The sequence below is a fragment of the Pipistrellus kuhlii genome, unplaced genomic scaffold (assembly GCF_014108245.1).
Source record: "Pipistrellus kuhlii isolate mPipKuh1 unplaced genomic scaffold, mPipKuh1.p scaffold_m20_p_16, whole genome shotgun sequence".
Lineage (NCBI taxonomy): Eukaryota > Metazoa > Chordata > Mammalia > Chiroptera > Vespertilionidae > Pipistrellus > Pipistrellus kuhlii.
Genome location: NW_023425471.1, coordinates 3985686 through 4005062, shown reverse-complemented (window position 1 = coordinate 4005062; position 19377 = coordinate 3985686). Strand labels below are relative to the sequence as shown.

At 45.8% G+C, this 19377-nt stretch overlaps 2 protein-coding genes across 5 annotated transcripts in view; both read right to left on the bottom strand.

The window, feature by feature from the left end:
• Nucleotides 1-972, bottom strand: part of REPS2 (RALBP1 associated Eps domain containing 2) — a 173334-nt gene extending 172362 nt beyond the window's left edge. For all 3 annotated transcript variants that reach the window (XM_036439750.2, XM_036439751.2, XM_036439752.2), the window contains exon 1: nucleotides 646-972. In XM_036439750.2, the coding sequence (XP_036295643.1) occupies nucleotides 646-879 (234 nt within the window). In that variant the 5' untranslated portion in view covers nucleotides 880-972. The remainder of the gene's footprint in view (nucleotides 1-645) is intronic.
• A 12015-nt stretch (nucleotides 973-12987) lies between these two features.
• LOC118720104 (sal-like protein 4) lies at nucleotides 12988-16496 on the bottom strand. 2 transcript variants are annotated; one of them, XM_036440059.2, is made up of 3 exons: nucleotides 15853-16496; nucleotides 15019-15522; nucleotides 12988-13731 (listed from the first exon to the last, which is right to left on the bottom strand). In XM_036440059.2, the coding sequence occupies exons 1-3, from the start codon at nucleotides 16439-16441 to the stop codon at nucleotides 13037-13039; spliced, it is 1788 nt and encodes a 595-aa protein (XP_036295952.1). In that variant the 5' UTR covers nucleotides 16442-16496; the 3' UTR covers nucleotides 12988-13036. The 2 variants fall into 2 exon arrangements, with proteins under 2 accessions (XP_036295952.1, XP_036295951.1); XM_036440058.2 differs by having other exon boundaries at nucleotides 12988-15522.
• Between the last annotated feature and the right edge of the window lie 2881 nt (nucleotides 16497-19377).

Here is a 19377-nt window from a genome sequence, read left to right as displayed (position 1 = left end):
CGGCGTCCACCTCTAGCCCTAAATTGGAAGCTTGCTCTGTCCTGACAGATGTCTTCTTACAGCCCTTGTCCACGCTCTGCAACTTGTCACTATGCCTTTCCAGTTTCATACCAATTTTCAGAAATATGTTAGTAGGCAATAGATAGGGTAGATATATACGTAGAGAGAGGCAACGTTTAGCCTTGGGCCCCCGGCCCTAGAGACATACCCATCACACATTCTTCAAGTTCAAATCCCAGCAAGGCACCCCAAGCGCCCACCCCTTTCCCACCCACCTAGGAGAGGGAAGGGCAGGAGCCCGGAGCAGAGGTTAAAGCAGACACCAGCCAAAAAAAAAAACAAAAAACACTGCTTCCAGAACAGGGCAAACTTTAGGTCTGGGTGGCTTCACAGCCCCAGAAATGGCTGGAGGATGGGAGGGAGCACCGTCCGGCTCAGGGAGGAGGACGCTGAGCGCACCCAGCACGGCATGCTGCAGAGGAAGCTGGTGTCCCCCGGGAACAAGGGCTTCGTCTCCGATCCCAGCTGCGAAGCCCCTGCCTCGCCACCTGCCCGAGGCCTCCGGGTCCCCGTGAGCAGCCCTGTTGCCCCACCCCTTGTCCCTACACAAATGATCCCCTGGGCCGCAGGGACACGGGGACCTACCTGGTGCAGGGTCTCGGCGGGGAGCTGCGACGCCCGAAACAGGTCGGCCACGGGCCCCGCGGCTGCGGTGGCCGCGCCGGGGGCGGCCCTGGCGGCCTCGGGGGGCCCGGACCCGGGGCCCCCACTTGCCGCGCCGGTGCAGCGCGCGAACAGCTCGGAGTAGCACTGCTGCTCGCCCTCGCTCAGCAGCAGCGGCGGCCCGGAGCCGCAGCCCGCGCCCGCCGCCGCCTCCATGAGACCTGGAGGAGAGCCCGTCGGAGCGCTGTCCCTGATCGGGGTGCCGCCGCCTTCCCCGCAGCCTCCGCCGCCGAAGCCTCGGCCTCGGCCGCTGCCGCCCCCACGCCCCGCAGCCGCCGCGGCCTCTCCCTCCGCCGCCGCCCCGCCCCCGGCTTCAATGTTGTACCTCCGCGGCGCGGCACATGGAGACAGGCTCCGCGCGGGCCAATCGGAGCCCGGGGTCTCGCCCTGGCCCCGCCCCCGACCCCGCCCCCGCCTCACCTGGTGAAAAATACCGCGCACCTCCCGCCAGCGGGGGGTCAACAGGCTCCGCCCCGCGGTCCAGCAGCAGCTGGCTGGGCCAAGGTCCCAGGAGTGCCCAGTGCACCTGAGGGCGGGGATAGGTGTCTTTGCTGTCTGGCCTGGCGGGGAAGGGACCCACCTGCAGAATGGCTCTTTTTTTAAAAATATATTTTATTGATTTTTTTTACAGAGAGGAAGAGAGAGGGATAGAGAGTTAGAAACATCTATGAGAGAGAATCATCGATCAGCTGCCTCCTGCACACCCCCTACTAGGGATGTGCCCGCAACCAAGGTACATGCCCTTGACAGGAATCGAACCTAGGACTCTTCAGTCCGCAGGCTGACGCTCTATCCACTGAGCCAAATGGTTTCAGCTGGAATGGCTCTTTTCAGCGTGGGGAGAGCTGTTTGCTCCCTAGGATGCTGGAACAAGTGCCTTCCAGAAAGGGGACCACCGCGCCAGGGAAATGAGGCGTCCCTGTCTCCACCGCTGTGCTGGTTAGGGCCTAGAAAGCTGAAGGATGGAGATATTCCTGCGACTGAGGTCCCAGTGACTCCCCATCGTGTTCAGGGTGGCCACGAGGTTAGGCCACTTTCTGAGAGAGGGCTCAAAGCTGGAGTTGAGCCTTCAAAAGGAATGACATTGGTTAGTTCATATTCAAGACGAGTAATGGGAGTAAAAAAAGGCCCTGGAAAGACTTGCACGTGTACATGCATTGAGCCTCTCTGGGAAACACTAACCAAGAGGAAAAATAGACTTCTCCAGTGGCCTTCCGAAGGCTGAGGCAGCGGTGGGTGGAGGAGACCCAAAGGGTCATGCGCACTCTCCCCTTTCCTCTGTCTCCAGGCACCTCCCTGTTCTCTCATCCCCCTCCCCATCCCCTACCCCATCCCTCACGCCCCCGCCCCCTCTTATTCTCAGAAGCAAGACTGTCCCAGCCCGGATGTGGCTCATGGACAGCAGAAGATTCAGTCTCAGCAGAAAAATGACAAAAAGCAATCTGGGCAAAAGAAGAAACAAGGACAGGACTAAAAGGCTGCTGCCAAAGCCGCCTTCCTATACACCTGCACTGTCTGTAGGACACAAACGCCAGGCCCTAAGACCAGCAAGCAGCCCTTTGAGAGCAAGCATCCTAAGACTCCACCTCCTCCAGAATCAGCTGATGTCCCCGCATCATGTTGTTTACAAGTGAATTCATGACACCTTTGACTCTTCCACTGTCTCAGGCCTTAGGTAGCAAACTGTAGCTGCTTTTATAACAAACTGTTGATCAGCAAAAATAAGGGGGCTACAGAAACACTCGTTTTTATGCTGTTCCCTTTTGGGCTTCATACAAAGACAATTCTGTGTACATGTACAGTTGATTCTCATTTGGAAATCTGAAAATCAGTCCATCCTTGTTATAAAAATGTTTCACAATTGTAACTACATTGAAGTTCAGATTGTGTAAAATAACTCATTTAACAAAGAAGTACTTTGATTTTACAACAAGAACAAACGACATCTCATGAAATAGCACGGATGATACAGACTTTGGTATTTGGGTCAGCTAAAATAAGGACCCAGGACAGAAAAAGAAAAAAACATCAGCAGATGGTTAAGGAGTGGGGAGATACAGAAGAAGAAAAAAGAAAAATTACGTAATTCGTAAATGATGGCCAAACAATTCCCTTTTGGAATCTAAAGAAATGAAATAGAGGAGAGGATCCGCTCCAAAAGCAGGCAGTTCTTCACTAAGTTTTCCTTACATGACATTTTGCTTCCGGCCTGCCAGGAGAGAATTAAGACAGTAGTAGGCTTGGGACAAGAAAGTGTTGATTGATACAGGAAGGATAGGTAAGTTGGGAGCAGCAAAGACTAACTTAGCTTGGGAAAGTTCCACTTCAAAATCTCACCACCATTGTATTTTCCACAACAGTAATACCTTCTCGGGAAAATTGCAAGCCAAGAAATCATATTGATTCTCTTCTACCATCCCACCAATACTTGGGCTTCCCTGAGAAAGACCCACCATTCTAACAAAAATTAAAAAGGGACCCACTGCCAAAACTAGTTTGGCTCAGTGGATAGAGCATCAGCCTGTGGACTGAAAGGTCCCAGGTTCAATTCCCGTCAAGGGCATGTACTTGGTTGCAGGCACATCCCCAGCTGATCGATGATTCTCTCTCATAGGTGTTTCTAACTCTCTATCCCTCTCTCTTCCTCTCTGTAAAATATCAATAAAATATATTTTTTAAAGGGGCCCACTCTTTGTGATAAATGCCAAACCCTAATTTCCCCTATAACTCCTACGAAAAGAAATATGAGGTGTGATAATCTTTAACATTCATATAGTTCAAAGCTACATTACCTCCTTTAAGCCTCACAGTAACTCTCATTAGGTTGGAAAAACTTTTTTAAATATATTTTATTGAATTTTTTACAGAGAGGAAGGGAGAAGGATAGAGAGCTAGAAACATCGATGAGAGGGAAACATCGACCAGCTGCCTCCTGCACACCCCCTACCGGCGATGTGCCTGCAACCAAGGCACATGCCCTTGACCGGAATCGAACCTGGGATCCTTCTGTCCACAAGCTGATGCTCCATCCACTGAGCCAAACCTGTTTCGGCTGGAAAAACATTTTTATCTAAATTTTACAGATGAGAAAATGGATGCAGAGATGGTGTGATACTATATTTGAAGCTGGTCTGTATTACTCAACTCAGTGTAATAAATTTGACAGATATTTCTTAAGCACTAGATAATGCAGAGATGGGTAGAAAGTCTCACATCTGTGCCTATCAATCAACGCTTTCTGGTAGAACATGGAGTATTGATGGTGCCCCTCCAGGAGTACTGTGAGGGATTTTAAAAAATAAAAATGTGTTGCTTTCAAGGAGTCTGCAAACCTCACCAGAAAAGACAAAACTGACACAACAAATAAAAACAAACAATAAAAGACAATGTATAATTAAGTGCTAAATTGTGTACTCCGGGCTAAGTGCCATGAGAGTTTGGAGAAGAGAGAAAATCCATGAGCCAGAGCTCAACCAGGAAGGTTTGATATAGGGAACCCAAGATGGATATTGAAGAATGGGTGGGACTGGAAAAGCTAAAGGACCAGACCAAGAGGTAGGGTCACGGGAGAGGCAAGAGCCCCAGAGACTTGGTGCCAAGGATGAGGGACTACAGGCAGGAGCAGGAAGGAGGGGCAGCCTCTGATGGGTTCTGGGATGCTTAAGGGAAACTGCTCAACAACGGATAGCTGGATGGATGGATGGATGGGTGGATGGATGATGGATGGACGGATGGACGGGTGGGCGGATGGAGAAGAGGCACACCTAGAGTGACCCAATAGTAATAATATTTAAAACAAGGACACAGGAGGAGAAAATGGCATTTTAAAAATGTTTTAATATCTAAGGAATTCTAAGCACTGTTCTTTACTCCTACAACAGCTTTATTAATACAAGAAATAGTTATTAAACTTCAAAACAGACAGATAAGAATATAAAACTATAAACACTCATATCACTTAAGGCTGACAGTAAATAAGAGCATTTTAGAAGAGAATTTCTGTATACCCTTGCAGTTCTAAACTTACACATTTGTTTCAGCTCCATCATGGCCAAAAAGATAATGTATTTGGGAACAGCCAAGAGACAGTCTTTAAGTTATGCTTTTTTTTTTCCTTTTAAATCCAGCATCAGTGCCCCACATAAAGATGGCCACATACTCAGAACAAGGTAATGGTTACTTCTAGGGAAACGTTTTCTAAAGCAGGGGTTGTAAAACTAAGACCAGTTGCCTGATTTTGTATGACTCATGAACTAAGAATGGGTTTTACATTTTTTTATTGGCTGAAAAAAATTAGTGTTTCCTGTGCACCGAATAATATTTCAGGACACATAAAAATTATATGAAACTTACATTTGCCAAGCTGGCATGGCTCAGTGGTTGAGCATTGAACCAGAAGATTGCAGTTTGATTCCCCATCAGGGCACATGCCTAGGTTGCAGGCTAGATCCCCAGTGTGGGGCATGCGGGAGGCAGATGATCAATGATTCTCTCTCATCATTGAGTTTTCTATCTCTCTCTTCCTCTCCCTTCCTCTCTGAAATCAACAAACATATGTATTAAAAGAAAAAAATATTTTGGTGTCCATAACCAAGTTTGGTTGGAGCACAGTGATGTGTTTGTTGTCTGTGGTTATTTTCACAGTATGATGGCAGAAGTGGGTTGTTGCCTAAAATATTTACTCTCTGACACTTTATTGAAAAAAACTAGTGGCCCAGTGCACAAAATTCGTGCATGGGGGGTTGTCCCTCAGCCCCGCCTGCACCCTCTACAATCTGAGACCCCTCGGGGATAACCAGCTAGTCGGACATCCCCCTCACAATCCAGAACTGCTGCCCCTAACCACTCACCTGCCTGCCTACTGCCCCTAACTTCTTCTGCCTTCCTGACTATCCCTAACTGCTCCCCTGCTGGCTTAATTGCCCCTAACCACCTTTGTCCCACACCTGGGACCCAGGATTCCCTCCTCCAGCCGACCACAGGCACCCAGGATCCGGGCTTCCCTCCCTCTGGTCAGCCATAGGCACCCAGGCCGACTGCAGCCGCAGGGGATGGTGGGCAGGTGGCTTCGCTTGGGCTGCAGCAGCAAGTGCTGGCATCCAGAACTGCGGGGTGGGCGACTTCTCTGTCTACCAGGCTGTAGCCAGCCGCAGGTGCTGGTGCCTGTGACCACAGGCAGGTGGCTTCTCCATCTTCCCTGGGATGCAGTGGGGGTGACTTTTCCTGCTGGCTGTGGCTTGGGATCATGGGCCAGGCAGCTTCTTCATCTCCCAGGCTGCACCCAGCCTCAGGACCTGGGGTCCGATTTCTCGTCTCCCCTAGGACGTGGGGCAGGCGGACGTGAGGCTTCTGTTGGCTGCGGCCTGGGATCATGGGGCAGGCTACTTCTTGGTCTCCCTGGCTGCAGCCAGCCTTAGGCGCTAGAGCCCAACTTCTCCAATCCCCTAGAGTGGTGGGGGGCAGGGCTGCTGCCATGTTTTCATGTTAATTTGCATACTCACTCTGATTGGCTGGTAGCTTAGGGGAGTGATGGTAATTTACATGTGTCTTTTATTAGTGTAGATTTGTTGACTTCTAAAGTATGGAAGCCTAATAGCTTTTTTTTTTGCCTGCAGCCAATCTTTGGGTTACCTGGGAGGGGGCGGTCTGGAGAATTCAATTTGAGCTTCCAAATTTTCATGAGTGATATTGAGATACTTTATATTCTAGCTCAAAGATTGGTGAACTTTAAAAAGTACTTTTGAGCCGAAACCGGTTTGGCTCAATGGATAGAGCATCGGCTTGGGGACTGAAGGGTCCCGGGTTCGATTCCGGTCAAGGGCATGTATTATACCTTGGTTGCGGGCATATCCCCAGTAGGGGTGTGCAAGAGGCAGCTGATCGATGACTCTCATCGATGTTTCTAACTCTCTATCTCTCTCCCTTCCTCTCTGTACAAAATCAATAAAATATGTATTTTTTTAAAAAGTACTTTTGAGGGCTGAGCACTATACAGTAGCCCTGTTGTAGGTGGCAGGAATGATGCTGGGTGTTAGACGGGTGGGGTCAGACCAGACCTGGGTTCAGCAACCTCCATACTTAAGTTTTGGCTCGAAAGAATTCAGAGCCAAGACCAAAACTATAAGAAAAGTTTATTTGTAAAATCATAGAGGTAGAAGAAGTAATTTGTAAAAGAGATGGGCTGAGGACACGAGTTGTGGAAACAAAAGAAGGGCCCTCGGAGGTTGGGAGTGAGGAAGTGATGGTATGGCGCCTAAAGGGTGGAAAAAGGGAAAGGGAGACTGAAAAGGGAAAGGCACCAGGCATGCTCCCTGGAAGGAGAGCCCTCTGGGTCCTCCACCCTAAGGGCTTTAAGGGTGGATATTTTAGGGGAGGTCACAGGGTAAGATCGTAATAGAATTTCAGCAGCTTTCTTGGTGTGTCCTTTTAGGATTTAGATCTCCACTGATTGGTCGGTGGTGGGGAGGGTAGTCATTATTCAATGCAGCTGATCCTGAAGTCAGCCATGGGGTTGCTGGTCTAGTTTTATTGCTTTTCTCAGCCTGAAGCTGAAATACAACTGAGGTCTAAATGTTATCTCTAGGAGGAAAGTCATGGGGTCCAAACTGCATGACATCGATATGCTAGGGGATAAAGGCCACTCTGAGGGCAAGGCCCCACCCTACAATTGTCCTTTGCTAGGCTTTCCACCCGGGGCTTTCCACCTGGAGATCTTCTGTACCATCGTCCTTGCTCTGCTCATGTCTGTCTAACTGCCTACCACACCCCTCACCCTTGATCAGTTTCCCTTTTCATGGTTTCAGTTACCCTTGGTCAACCATGGTCCAAACATATCAAATGGAAAATTCAAGAAATAGACAGTTCATAAGCTTTAAATTGTGTGCCGTTCTAGTAACGTAATGAAATCTCCCACCATGTTACCTGAGAGGTGAATCTTGCCTTGTCCAGCGTTTCCACATTGGATTCACTCCTCATCCCCTCTTTCCACCCCCCCCCATTAGTCACTCAGTAGTTGAGTTATCAGATGACTGGAGTATCATACGGTAGTACTTGTTTTCAAGTCATGCTTTTAGTAGCCTCAGGCTATGTCACAATGCGCAAGTCATTCACTTCATCCCTTCACGTACGCATTGTATCATCTCACATTATCTACAAGAAGGGTGAGTACAGTACAGTAAAATATTTTGAGAAAGACCACATTCACATAACTTTTATTACATATATTGTTATATTTCATTTTATAATTAGCTATTGTTAACCTCTTACTGTGCCTAATAAAGTAAGCTTTATCAGAGGTTATGTGTGTATAGGAAAAAAATGTAGTATATACACTGAGTGGCCAGATTATTATGACCTCTGAATATATATGAGGCCCTGGTACATGAATTTGTGCATGGGCGGGCCAGCTGGCCAGGGGTAGGGGACATGGGCATTTGACCGGCCTGCCTGCTGGTCGAACTCTTGGTAGAGGGTACAATTTGCATATTAGCTTTTTGTTATATAGATTATACACTGAGTGGCCAGATTATTATGCGTTCAGAGATCATAATAATCTGGCCACTCAGTGTATCAGGTTTGATACTATCCAAGGTTTCAGGCATCCGCTGGGGGTCCTGGAACGTATCTCCATAGATATGGGGGAGGGGCTACTGTAAACATTAAATAATCATTTGCTTGGCTGATTTTAACTTTTTTTTTTTTTTTTGCTAGAAGTGAAGAAAGGTAGGTCTTTAACAGTGGGGGAGGGAATGCTATTCCCATGGCACCATTTTTTCATGAGAAAGTTTCCTCTCTACTCCCAGGAGGGAATATTGATGAAGTAACATTGCCACTTCTCAGAGCTCTTCTCTTTCACTCTTCTCTAAGGAAGAAGTGATGGGAGGGAGAAGAAACTGATAATTCTTGGCTCCAACAGTGTCTCTATGTCCCTCTCTGTCTCCCTCTGTTCCTCTCTTCCCCTCTCCTTTTCTCTCTCTCTCTCTCTCTCTCTCTCTCTCTCTCTCTCTCTCTCTCGACCACCACCACCCCTGAATTCTGCTACCTTCAGAGGGGACTACACTCTATCTCTGCTTCTGCATGCAAAGCACACTAGGTTGGGGCAACTCTCTGTTCCCACTTACAGGATCTAATGGGTATAAGACATCAATTTTCTTTCAGCTTCCTAGGTAAGGGCCTATTTTGTAGATGCTCTTTGAAGTGGGGAAGGAGTTGGGTAGAGATAGTAAGAAGCAGCCTGATTGTGGCCACAAGCCCAATCCAAATGTCCAGTCCAATTCCAGCAACAATGAAGCTGATGTATCCCCATGGACCTTACCCAATTCATTCTACACTCAGAGAGAAAAAGAGGGGTTGGAGCACTTGCACCTTTGTATGCCCTACAAACCACTAATAACAATGGAATCATACAAGTTACAGTCTCCCATAAAAACCAGTTTTGAACATTGATGAAATTATATCCTGTACCCATCCGTATGTGTGTGTGTGTGTGGGGGGGGGGGGGGGAGAGAGAGAGAGAGAGAGAGATCTTTCTCCTATACCAGACCCATCCTCTGAAGAAAAAGCTTGACAAATTGAGAAGGTGGCTGTTCTTAAGTAACAGCTTGTTCTCAGCAGTCCTGTTGGCCTCTTACGTAAGTTATCAGACAGTGCACCTCTCTCCATGGAATGAAGCCTTTGGTAGTCCTGGGAATGGCTGAGCAGAAACGTTAAAGCTTCCTGTGCACTGGGAAAGTCCAATAATCATGTCAGACAAACTGGAGCCAACAGTTCTCACTACTCATTAACAATAGCAACCTGTCTAACCTTAGGCAGACAGCTTCCTGCTTTGTTTCCTTGAACAGGATTTTGGATAGTAATTATCCTAGCCATATATTTTCATGGTGCTTTTATGAATCACCTATAACACTCAAATATACATCAGAGCTTTTTTTCTGTTTTAAGGAATTAAAAACATTTCTTATTTAGCACTTCAGTCATAAATTTGAGCAAGAACTATTATTTATTAAATTGATAAAACTCTGAAAATCAACTTTTCAGAAGCTATTCGTGTTTCTGAAAAATGTAGGGTTCGCTAAATGAGTCAGGGTAGGCTAACTACAGAAACAAACAGTAATGATTTGTGTCTTGCTCATGTCACAGTACAGCAATGGTCATGGATGGGATTGTTCACTCAAAGACACCCTCTAATAGCTCCTCCAGCCCCTGGGACCTCAAAGTCCTCCACTAGGTGCTCCACACTTGACAGTTATAAAAATAAAGAGGGAGCTCAGCAGAGTTGGAAAGAGAAAGGGCATGAAAGATTGCTTTCATAGTGGAGTTTATGGGGCAGGGCCAGAGGTGGCCTGCTTTCTATTGATTAGAGCTGAGTCATATGGTCATACCAAACTGCAAGGGAGTCTGGGAAAAGTAGTCAAGCTGTATAGCCAGGAAGAAGAAATGGGTTTGGAGAATATATAGCCAGATTCTGACATAATCACCATGTAAAAATTTCAGAGCTATTGTAGACACTGTTAGTTCACTGCCAAGATCCCTGTCACCAGGCAATGCACCCTTCATTGAGTGTTGTCTGGTAATGGCTCACAACTGTTACCTTCTTTAAAGACTTCCCCTGGAGCCAACTGGAGCCACTTCAGGTTATAACTCCACACTCTCCTTGCCCCTACGCCCCCCCCCCCCCCGCCCTGCAGAACAGCCCATAGCCAATGGCTAGCTAACAGGAAGGATAAAAAGCTAGCCATTGCCTCAAGGTGAAACTCAACTTTTACGACAAATCACATTCCAGAGAGCCCTGTGGGATGAGGCTGAGTCAAGTCTCCAGCTGAGACATCCTTACTCAACTCTTTCCCCTGCCCCATCCAGTTTCCCTCACGGAGAGCTCTCCCTCAACAGAGCACTTAAATCAGAATCTCCATTTCAGTTTCTGCTCCCAGAGAACCCAACCTGAGCCAGGATTTTACATCAGAATAATACATCTCGCATCTCTTAGAAAAAGCATGAGCAGCACAAGTTGATCTGTAAATATTTAAGTGATTTCAGTAGAGTATATATAGTCTTACACTCAATAAACAAACACCACTTTCCCAGCGCCACAAACACAATTATTTTATGGGGAATATGGATTGTGGTCTCATTCTTCATTTTTTTTCCTGCCCTTTTCTATATTGACCAAGTTGATGTGACTATTGGATCATCTAGGATCCAAGTCTTAGCCTTGCAAGGCCAGAAATACGTGTATCACTTTTTTGAAGGTACATAAACCACAATTACAGTTAACTGATTTACATCCGCAGACCTATGCTTTATGAATCGTAATTCTCACACACATAGCATTTCCCTTCTATGTGCATAATTGGGGGGCGGGGGGCGGCGGATATCCACAATGTATTCTCAAACAGTCAGCATTAGCAGTTAAAACTACTGGGCTTTCTCTTATTAACTTAACAGTGAGAAAGCTTCTGGTTTGTGTCCTCTGTAACAATATCCACTTCACAGTATAAACAGGTATTATTATTGTGTTCATTTACAATTCCAGAAGGTAAGGCACAACTTGGCAAAAAAAAAAATTTTTAATTTATTTTTTGTATCCTAAAGTCAGGTGCAATAAATCAAACTTTTGAGAACAGTCTTACATTCTATATTGAAGGGGAAAGACTCCTCCACACAGAAATTAGGGTCTTTCCTTCTTGTTCCTCATTAAACCGTTACAGCAATGTTTCATCATTCACTTAATATCATATACACAACAAAAAAAGATTAGAAAAATCACAAAAACATCTTGAACATCCACCTGCTCTCACTAATACATCAACTCTTAGGTTTAAGACGTGGACTAAAACAACTTCAGCAGTCATAAAATAGAAAAAGAGACACTAAGGCTACGAAAATAACAAAAATAAATGAGGTAGATAACAAAGCTTTCGTACCTAGGACTTGCCTGTTCCAACTTTGTAGCCTTCATGCAATAGTCATGAAGAGAAATCTTCATAATTATTTGGCTAAGCTACATCAAGGAAATTTTTAATAAAATTAGTATGTGAAACCCTGGCCAGATGGCTTAGTTAGTTGGAGCATCCTTCCATACACCAAAAGGTGGTGGGTTGGATTCCCAGTCAAGGCACATATTTAGGTTTTGGGTTTGAACCCTGATCGGGGCCCACACAGGAGGCTACTGATTAATGTTTCTCACATCAATATTTGTTTCTTTCTAATAAGATATCCTCGGGTGAGGATAGTATGTGAACCTATGAGAAAACACACCCTATGAGTTTCTTCAAGAATGAAAACCCACTTATTTGATAGAATAGGCATCGGTGAACTAAACTAAGTCACTTGAGGTCCCCTGCTTGGGTGCCCACCTTTTCTGGTGTTCAGGAAGAAGATGGCATTTGCAGAGCACAGGGAATAATACATTGGCACTCTCAGGGTTCCAACTGAACTGTACTTCAATAAGCAGCAGCACATACATTGATTCCCTAAGGACTAAAATCAGTCCATTTGAGGGCATCCTACTTAAGATTCCAAGGTTAAAGGAATTTTGTAATTCTACAATGTTAGTTTTTATTAAAGTACATTAAAAAAAAAAAAGGCCCTGGCTGGGTAGCTCAGTTGGTTAGAGCATCATCCCAATACGCCAAGTTTGCAGGTTCCATCCCTGCACATACAAAGATAAACCAATGAATGCATAAATCACTGGAATAATTTCGATGTTTCTCTTTCCCTTTCTCTCTCCCTCCAAAAAATCAATAAATTTCAAGGAAGAAAGGAAGGAAGGAAGGAAGGAAGGAAGGAAGGAAGGAAGGAAGGAAGGAAGGAAGGAAGGGTGGGTGGGTGGGTGCAGGGTTGAGGGGCATACAAAGCATGTCCCTAAGGACAACAAACCTTGTCCATTTACCTGCATACAGGCACCACAGAAGTATACAGCACCCCCTCCTTCCAATCAGGCTAAGCAGTTGTCTTTTCCATTGTGGTTCAGTAAGTTCCAACTTGAAACACGTGACAGACAGTCAGTCTTTGGAATTAGTAACTCTAGCTTGTACAAAGGTTTTGTGTACACAGTTGGTTGCAAGTAACAAGCTACTTTGCAAGACCTACTTCTTTCCAAATCTTAAGAGAAACACGTCTGTATGATTTTTGTTGTTGTTGTTGTTTTCTTGTGTTATTTTCGCAAAGCAGCATAACATTGCGTTTGAAGGACTTGCTTGAGTTTGTGGTCACAACTGAAAACATCATTTGCACATCAGGAAAAAAAAAACAGGAGGAGATGAGTTATAACAAAACAAAAAAAGAAGGAAGGTTCAGCTCAAGAGTGGTCTCTCTACATTTCTCCTTCGGGTGGGCTCTCCTGTAGCTTAGCTTCCGGTAAGTGAGGGGACTGGTGTTTGGGAATGCTGTCAGCAGCACTTGCTTTTTCCACATCAGCACTAACAGCTGTCTGAGAGCCATCTATCTTGGAGACAGTGGTGTCATCCACAGCAGAGCTTGCCCCCTGGGAAACTGGGGGAGTAGGGATACCTACACTCTGAATCACTGAGATCTTGTTGGTATTACTGGCCAGACTACCACTGAGCATGGTGGTGTCCTGGTTGCACACAGCAGGGGTCACAGTCACTGAAGGGACCGTGGTTTCCTGGGGAAACATTTCAGGAAGCATCTTTCCATCTGTTCCTGCCAGAACCATGGTGTTCTCAATGCCTTCCTTCCTCCCACAGTGTGCAGAGCTATTGTTGGCCCTATGTGTCATATAGTGGGCCTGCAAGTTGTCTTTGGTGGTGAAAGCTTGCCTGCATATGTTACACATGAAAGGCTTCTTCTGCCAGGTGTGAGTGCACTCATGAATTTCAACAGCACTGGCCAATGAGTTCTTCCCAAACTGTGTGCAACCATGTTGCTCGTCTTGTTGGCATGGCTGAGCTGCTAACAAAGATGCCATGCCTGAGAATATGGTTGTGGGTCCAACTTTGTCATAGGTTGGCTGGGCCCCAGCAACTGTTAATGGAAGACTGCTCCGACCTTTCACATCAGTGTGGCTGTTCTCTGAGCTCTCTGTTTTGCCATCAGCATCAGGAAACTTGGACTTGATGCTTTCTGCTTTGCTATTGACTGGCGTGAGAGCCTGAACAGACGTGACTTCCAGAAGGTCTGGATTTTGACTCTGATACTTCTGATCTCCTATCACTGAGGACAAGTTGGTCAAGCCACCACTCTCCTCCAAACCTTTTCCTCTGCTGCTCTGCTGCTGTGTGACCACAGGATCAGGGCCCACACCCAGGATAGCTGAGATGGTGAAACTTGGCACAGGTGATGTCGAGTGGCTGCTCAGAAGAGGCATGGGGATCTTTGATGAGTTGCTAGGGGCATCCTGGGAGTCAACTTTGTCTACATCAGTGCTTTCAACATCGTTGTGACATGTGGCACTTGTACTGCCATTCTCATCGATCTCCATTGGCTCAGGATCCCTAAAGTCACAAGGATTTTCCAGAACAGGTGCGCTGGGAATCTGACCACTCGTGTGCATTCGAATATGTTGCTGCAACCTGACCACATTGGTAAACTTCTTCTGGCACATGGGGCACGAATTCTTCGCCTTTGTGGATGTTTTAGTTTTGTGAGTCTTTAAGTGTGTATTCAGACTTCCTTTGGTGGAGAAGATTCGGCCACAGGTCTTACACTCGTATGTACTTTCCCTGTTGTGGGTGCGGTAATGCACTTTGAGGGACCTTTTGGAGCTTAAGACTCGGTGGCAAATGTGACATTCATTGGGGTGAGTGGTGGCCTTATCATCGTTCTCCATCAGCTGCTGCAACTTCAGAGTCTCTGACCCTGGCTTGGATGCCCCTCTTCCTTTGAAACCACCAACACTTGGGTAATTATGGTCTGGTCCCGTTCCAGAGAATTGGTATCCATCCCCACTTTCTGGAGGCCAGGGCTGTGGGTAGTCGGCTGATGAGCCACCCATCAGGTCCTTGGGGTTAGTCCCACAAGAGATATTCTGAGGTAGCCCTACATTGGGGGTCTCTATGACCAGGACAGATTTGCTAAGACTTGATTCATCTTCAGGGTCAGGTACAGAGAGTGCACAGGGAACATCAATGCCTGTTGCCATTTTGTCGTGGAACTCGCCAAACTGTTGGGGATTCGCCTTCACCTGGAAATGTTGATGATGGTGCTCCTGGAGGTCGTCCTCTGTGGTGAAACATTGGCCACAGACAGAGCACACGAAGGGTCTCTCTTCAATATGGGAAAGGAGGTGGACCTGCAAGTCTTTATTAGTCCCAAAAGACTTGCTACAGTGTTTACATTTGTACAGGCAGGCGGCAGCCTTGTCTCTGGATTTGACATCCGCTGGGGGAACATTGGATGGCCTCTCTTTCCCATTCGTGGATGAGTTTAACACCACAGTGGAGAAAGGGCTCTGGAAGGGCACAGAGACTGGGGCCTGAGGTATGACAGCACCTGGAAGGTGGTTCAGAAGCACCCTTGACCCATCTGGCCTTGGGGCAATAGGTACCAGCCTTTGGGGCACAGAGCTAGTGGTGGGAGGGATATTTGAGTAAGGTAGACTGGCTTGATTCAAGGGGTCCAGAAACAGACCTTGGACCTGGTGGGACATGTGGCTGCCAAAGGTCTTCAAGGTATCAACTCCCGCTATGCCTGAGTGGAAAGTGTGGGCGGCCCACATGCTCACCCGGACGCGAATCTGCTCTGTGAGCTGCATCTGCTGTAGCTGCTGATGCTGCAGATATAGGACCTGCTCCAGGAACCATGGGACGCTGTTGGCACCAGGCAGAGGAGCAGGCAGTGGGGTGGGCATGGGGGAAAACAAGGGGGCAGGCATGGGGGAAAGTAGAGAGGAAGGCAGGGGGGCAGGTATGGGGGTGGGCAAGAGGGAGGGCAGGGAGGGAGGTAGGGGGGCAGGCAGGGGAGGAGGCAGGGAGGCAGGCAGGTGGGAAGGCAGGTGGATGGGCAGGGGGGCAGGCAGGGAGGGAGGCAGGGGGGCAGGCAGGTGGGAAGGCAGGCGGGTGGGCAGGGGATCAAGCACGGGGGTGGGTAGAGGGAAAGGCCGGGGGGAAGGCTGAGGAGAAGGCTGGGGAGAAGGCCGGGGGGCGAGGGGAGGCAGGGGAGCAGACAGTGTGCTGGCTCTCTGCTGACTCACTGCCACCTTGGTACCCTGTAGTGCTTTAAGAGTGACATTAGTTTTGGGCACTTTGCCTTTGGATAAATAGCTTAAGTGTTGGGACATAGGTGGCAGAGCACCCTTCTTTGAATGCAGAACAGACTCTGCCCCTGGCTTCTCCTTCATGTCCCATGAGCTGCCACCATGCTCCCTAGGACTTTCCTTACTGCTTGGGTTGTGTGGTTGGTAGCTCTCCACAGCCCTGAAGTCTTTTGTAGGCACTAGCCCCTCACTGTCCTTCACAATGAAGACAGGTCTAAGTTTAGAGCAATTCTGCTTATGTTCTAAGAACTCAAGCCCGCTAAAGAACACTGCACAGCACTTCTGACAGATGACAGACTGCTCCCAACAAGGTCTTACTCTCACTTGGTCCCCATTCATGTCCTCACCAGTCCCCGGGTTGTTCACTGGAGCACCAAGCTCCCTCCCTGCAGACACCACTGAGGCCGCATCTGCAGTCTTCGGGGCCAGCTGCTGCGTCTGTTCCTCTTCCTGGGCCTCCTCCAAGTTGATGTGTTGAGGTTTCACTTGCTTGCGCCTCGACATGATGCAAGTATTAGGAGGCCAATCAAGCCACGATTATTTGCCCACTCTGCCACAAATTCCTGGAGTTGGAGATAAATTTGAAATAATAAAATTCTCAAATATAGAACCATAGAAACAAACAAAGGAACTAAGTAAAGACAATGGATATGAAAAAAAAATTTTTTTTTCACAGTCAAGGATGTTTCCAAATAGCATTTTGAGAAAAAGGAACATGTCTTAATCATGTGGTGCTCAATAAATGATTGATTCACATTAAAGGAGGAATCAGAATTACCTGAAAAGTACTAGAAACACAATGGCAAAGTAGCCTTTCAAGATATCCTTTCATGAATGGTGAACAACATAGACTGATGAACAAGAACAGACCCAGAGATAAGGAGCCATGGGTCAGACTGTTGGACCTCAAAGGGAGGGTGGGAATAAAAGGGAGAGATCAACCAAAGGACTTATGTGCACACATATGAGCCTAACCTGTGGTCAAGGACAATAGGGTGGTGGGGCATGAGTGGGGGGGGATTGGAATGGGGGGTTGAGGAAAAATATGTGATACCTTAATCAATAAAGAAATTAATTAAATTTTTTAAAAAAAGATTTCCTTTCATGGCTTATGTTTACCCTAGCCACTAAATCTCCTCCTAGTTTAAGCCTACTTTCATTACATGGTTTTTATCTCAATTTCATGTCTTCTTTACATTTTCAGTCATTTCTTTAATTCTCTAGAAGTCCAGCCAGTCACTACTAGCAGATGTCCAAGATGGCACACTCACAGGGCTATTGAAGGAGGCCTTGAGTCCTTCTTATGTAGGCCTCTCCGCAAGGCTGCCTGAGTGGCTTCAGGACAAGGCAGCTGACTTAGCCCAGAACTAGTACTCTAAGACACAGTGCTTTTTCAACCACATGGTCTTTTATGACCTAGCCCTACAGGAGACATACCACTTCTGCCATATTCTATTTGTTAGAAGCAAGTCACTAAGTCCAATTTACACTCAAGAAGAGGAGACTTGATCTCCAGTTCTTAAAAGAAATAACAAAGAATTTATGGATAGATTTTTAAATCACCACACAACTCTTCAAAGAATAGTTCCTAAGTATTGTCTTATTCTTTACAAAGTTACTCTCAAATTTGCAAAGTGCTATGGTTTTGAGTTTAAAGTGATGCCAATATATTTATAACCTTAAAATGAGAACACAGTTGTTAAAATTCATAAGCATTTAGTTTACTAACTTTTTTGCAGTAATTTTAGATTCACAGAAAATTACCAAAATAGTACAAAAAATTCCTGTATACATTTCACCCAGATTCCTCAAATGTTTCCATGTACGCTTTTTCTCTCTCTCTCCCATTCTCCGTCTCTCTCTCTCTCTCTCTCTCTCTCTCTCTCTCTCTCTCTCTCTCTCTCTCTCTCCTATTCTCTTTCTAGATATATCTTTTCTGATTCATTTGAGAATAAATTGTAGGTATAATAATCCCTTTACCCCTGAATACTTCAGTGTACATTTCCTAACACGTCCTCTTGTATATTCACTATTCAATTATCAAAATCAGGAAAGTAACTATCCAATCTATAAACTTTATTCAATTGTCACCAATTGTCCTACTAATGTCCTTTAGAGTAAAGGGGCGGGGGGGGGGGGAACTTCCACATCCAGGATTCAATTCAGAAACATATTTTGTATTTGTCACATCCCTTTACTCTCCTTTCATCTGAAGCAGTTTTTTGGTCTCTTTGTCTCATGACCTTGACAATTCTTTAAGATTACAAGTCATTGCCTGGCCGGTGTAGCTCAGTGATTGAACATAGACCTATGAGCCAGGAAGTCAGGGTTCAATTCCCAGTCAGGGCACATGCCTGGGTTGCGAGCTCTATCCCTGGTAGAAGGGATGCAGGAAGGAGCCGATCAATTATTCTTTCTCATCATTAATGTTTCTATCTCTCTCTCCCTCTTTCTTCCTCTCTGAAATAAAAATATATATTTTAATGAATTTGGCAATATAGCATGATACAAAATTAACACCCAGAAATCCATCGCTTTTTTATACACCAATAATGAACTCACAGAAAGAGAAACTAAAAAAAAAATCCCATTTACCATTGCAACAACAAAAAATTAAGATACCTAGAGATAAACTTAACCAAGGAAGTAAAAGGCCGGTACTCAGAAAATTATAGGACAAAAAAAAAGAGAGGAAGTCATAAACAAATGGAAGAATATACTGTGTTCATGGATTGGTAGAATAAACATCATTAAAATGTCCATACTACCCAAAGCAATCTTTAGGTTCAGTTCACTCCCCATTAAAATACCAATGGCATACTTTCAGACCTACAACGAACTTTCTAAAAATTCATCTGGAATTTAAAAAGACCCCAAATAGCTACAGCAATCCTAATAAACAAGAACAAAGTTGGAGGAGTCACAATACCAGATTTTGAGCTGTATTACAAAGCCACTGCTCTCAAAACTGCCTGGTACTGGCACCAGAACAGACATATAGATCAATGGAACAGAACAGAGAACCCAGAAATTGATCCAAGCCATTATGCTCAATTAATATTTGACAAAGGAGGCAACAGAATACAATAGAGTCAAGCCAGTCTCTTCAATAAATGATGTTGGGGAAATTGGACAGATTCATGCAGAAAATGAAACTATACCACCAACTTACACCATACACAAAAATAAACTCAAAATGGATAAAGGACTTAAATGTAAGATGGGAAACCATAAAAGTCTTAGAAGCTATAGGCAGCAAAATACCAGACATTTGTCATAGCAATATCTTTACCAATACAGCTCCTAGGGCAATAGAAACTAAAGAGAAAATAAACAAATGGGACTACATCAAAATAAAAAGCTTCTGCACAGCAAAAGAAGCCATCAACAAAACAAGAAAGGCCACTGCCAATGTTGTCAACGATAAGGATTTAATATCC

Excerpts from the sequence above, each read along its gene's own strand:
- LOC118720104 (XM_036440058.2), bottom strand. The coding sequence starts at position 16,441 with ATGTCGAGGCGCAAGCAAGTGAAACCTCAACACATCAACTTGGAGGAG. Across the intron at positions 15,523-15,852 it reads GAGTCAGCAGAGAGCCAGCA|CACTGCCTGCTCCTCTGCCT; the intron begins CACTGTCTGCTC and ends CCATGCCCACCC.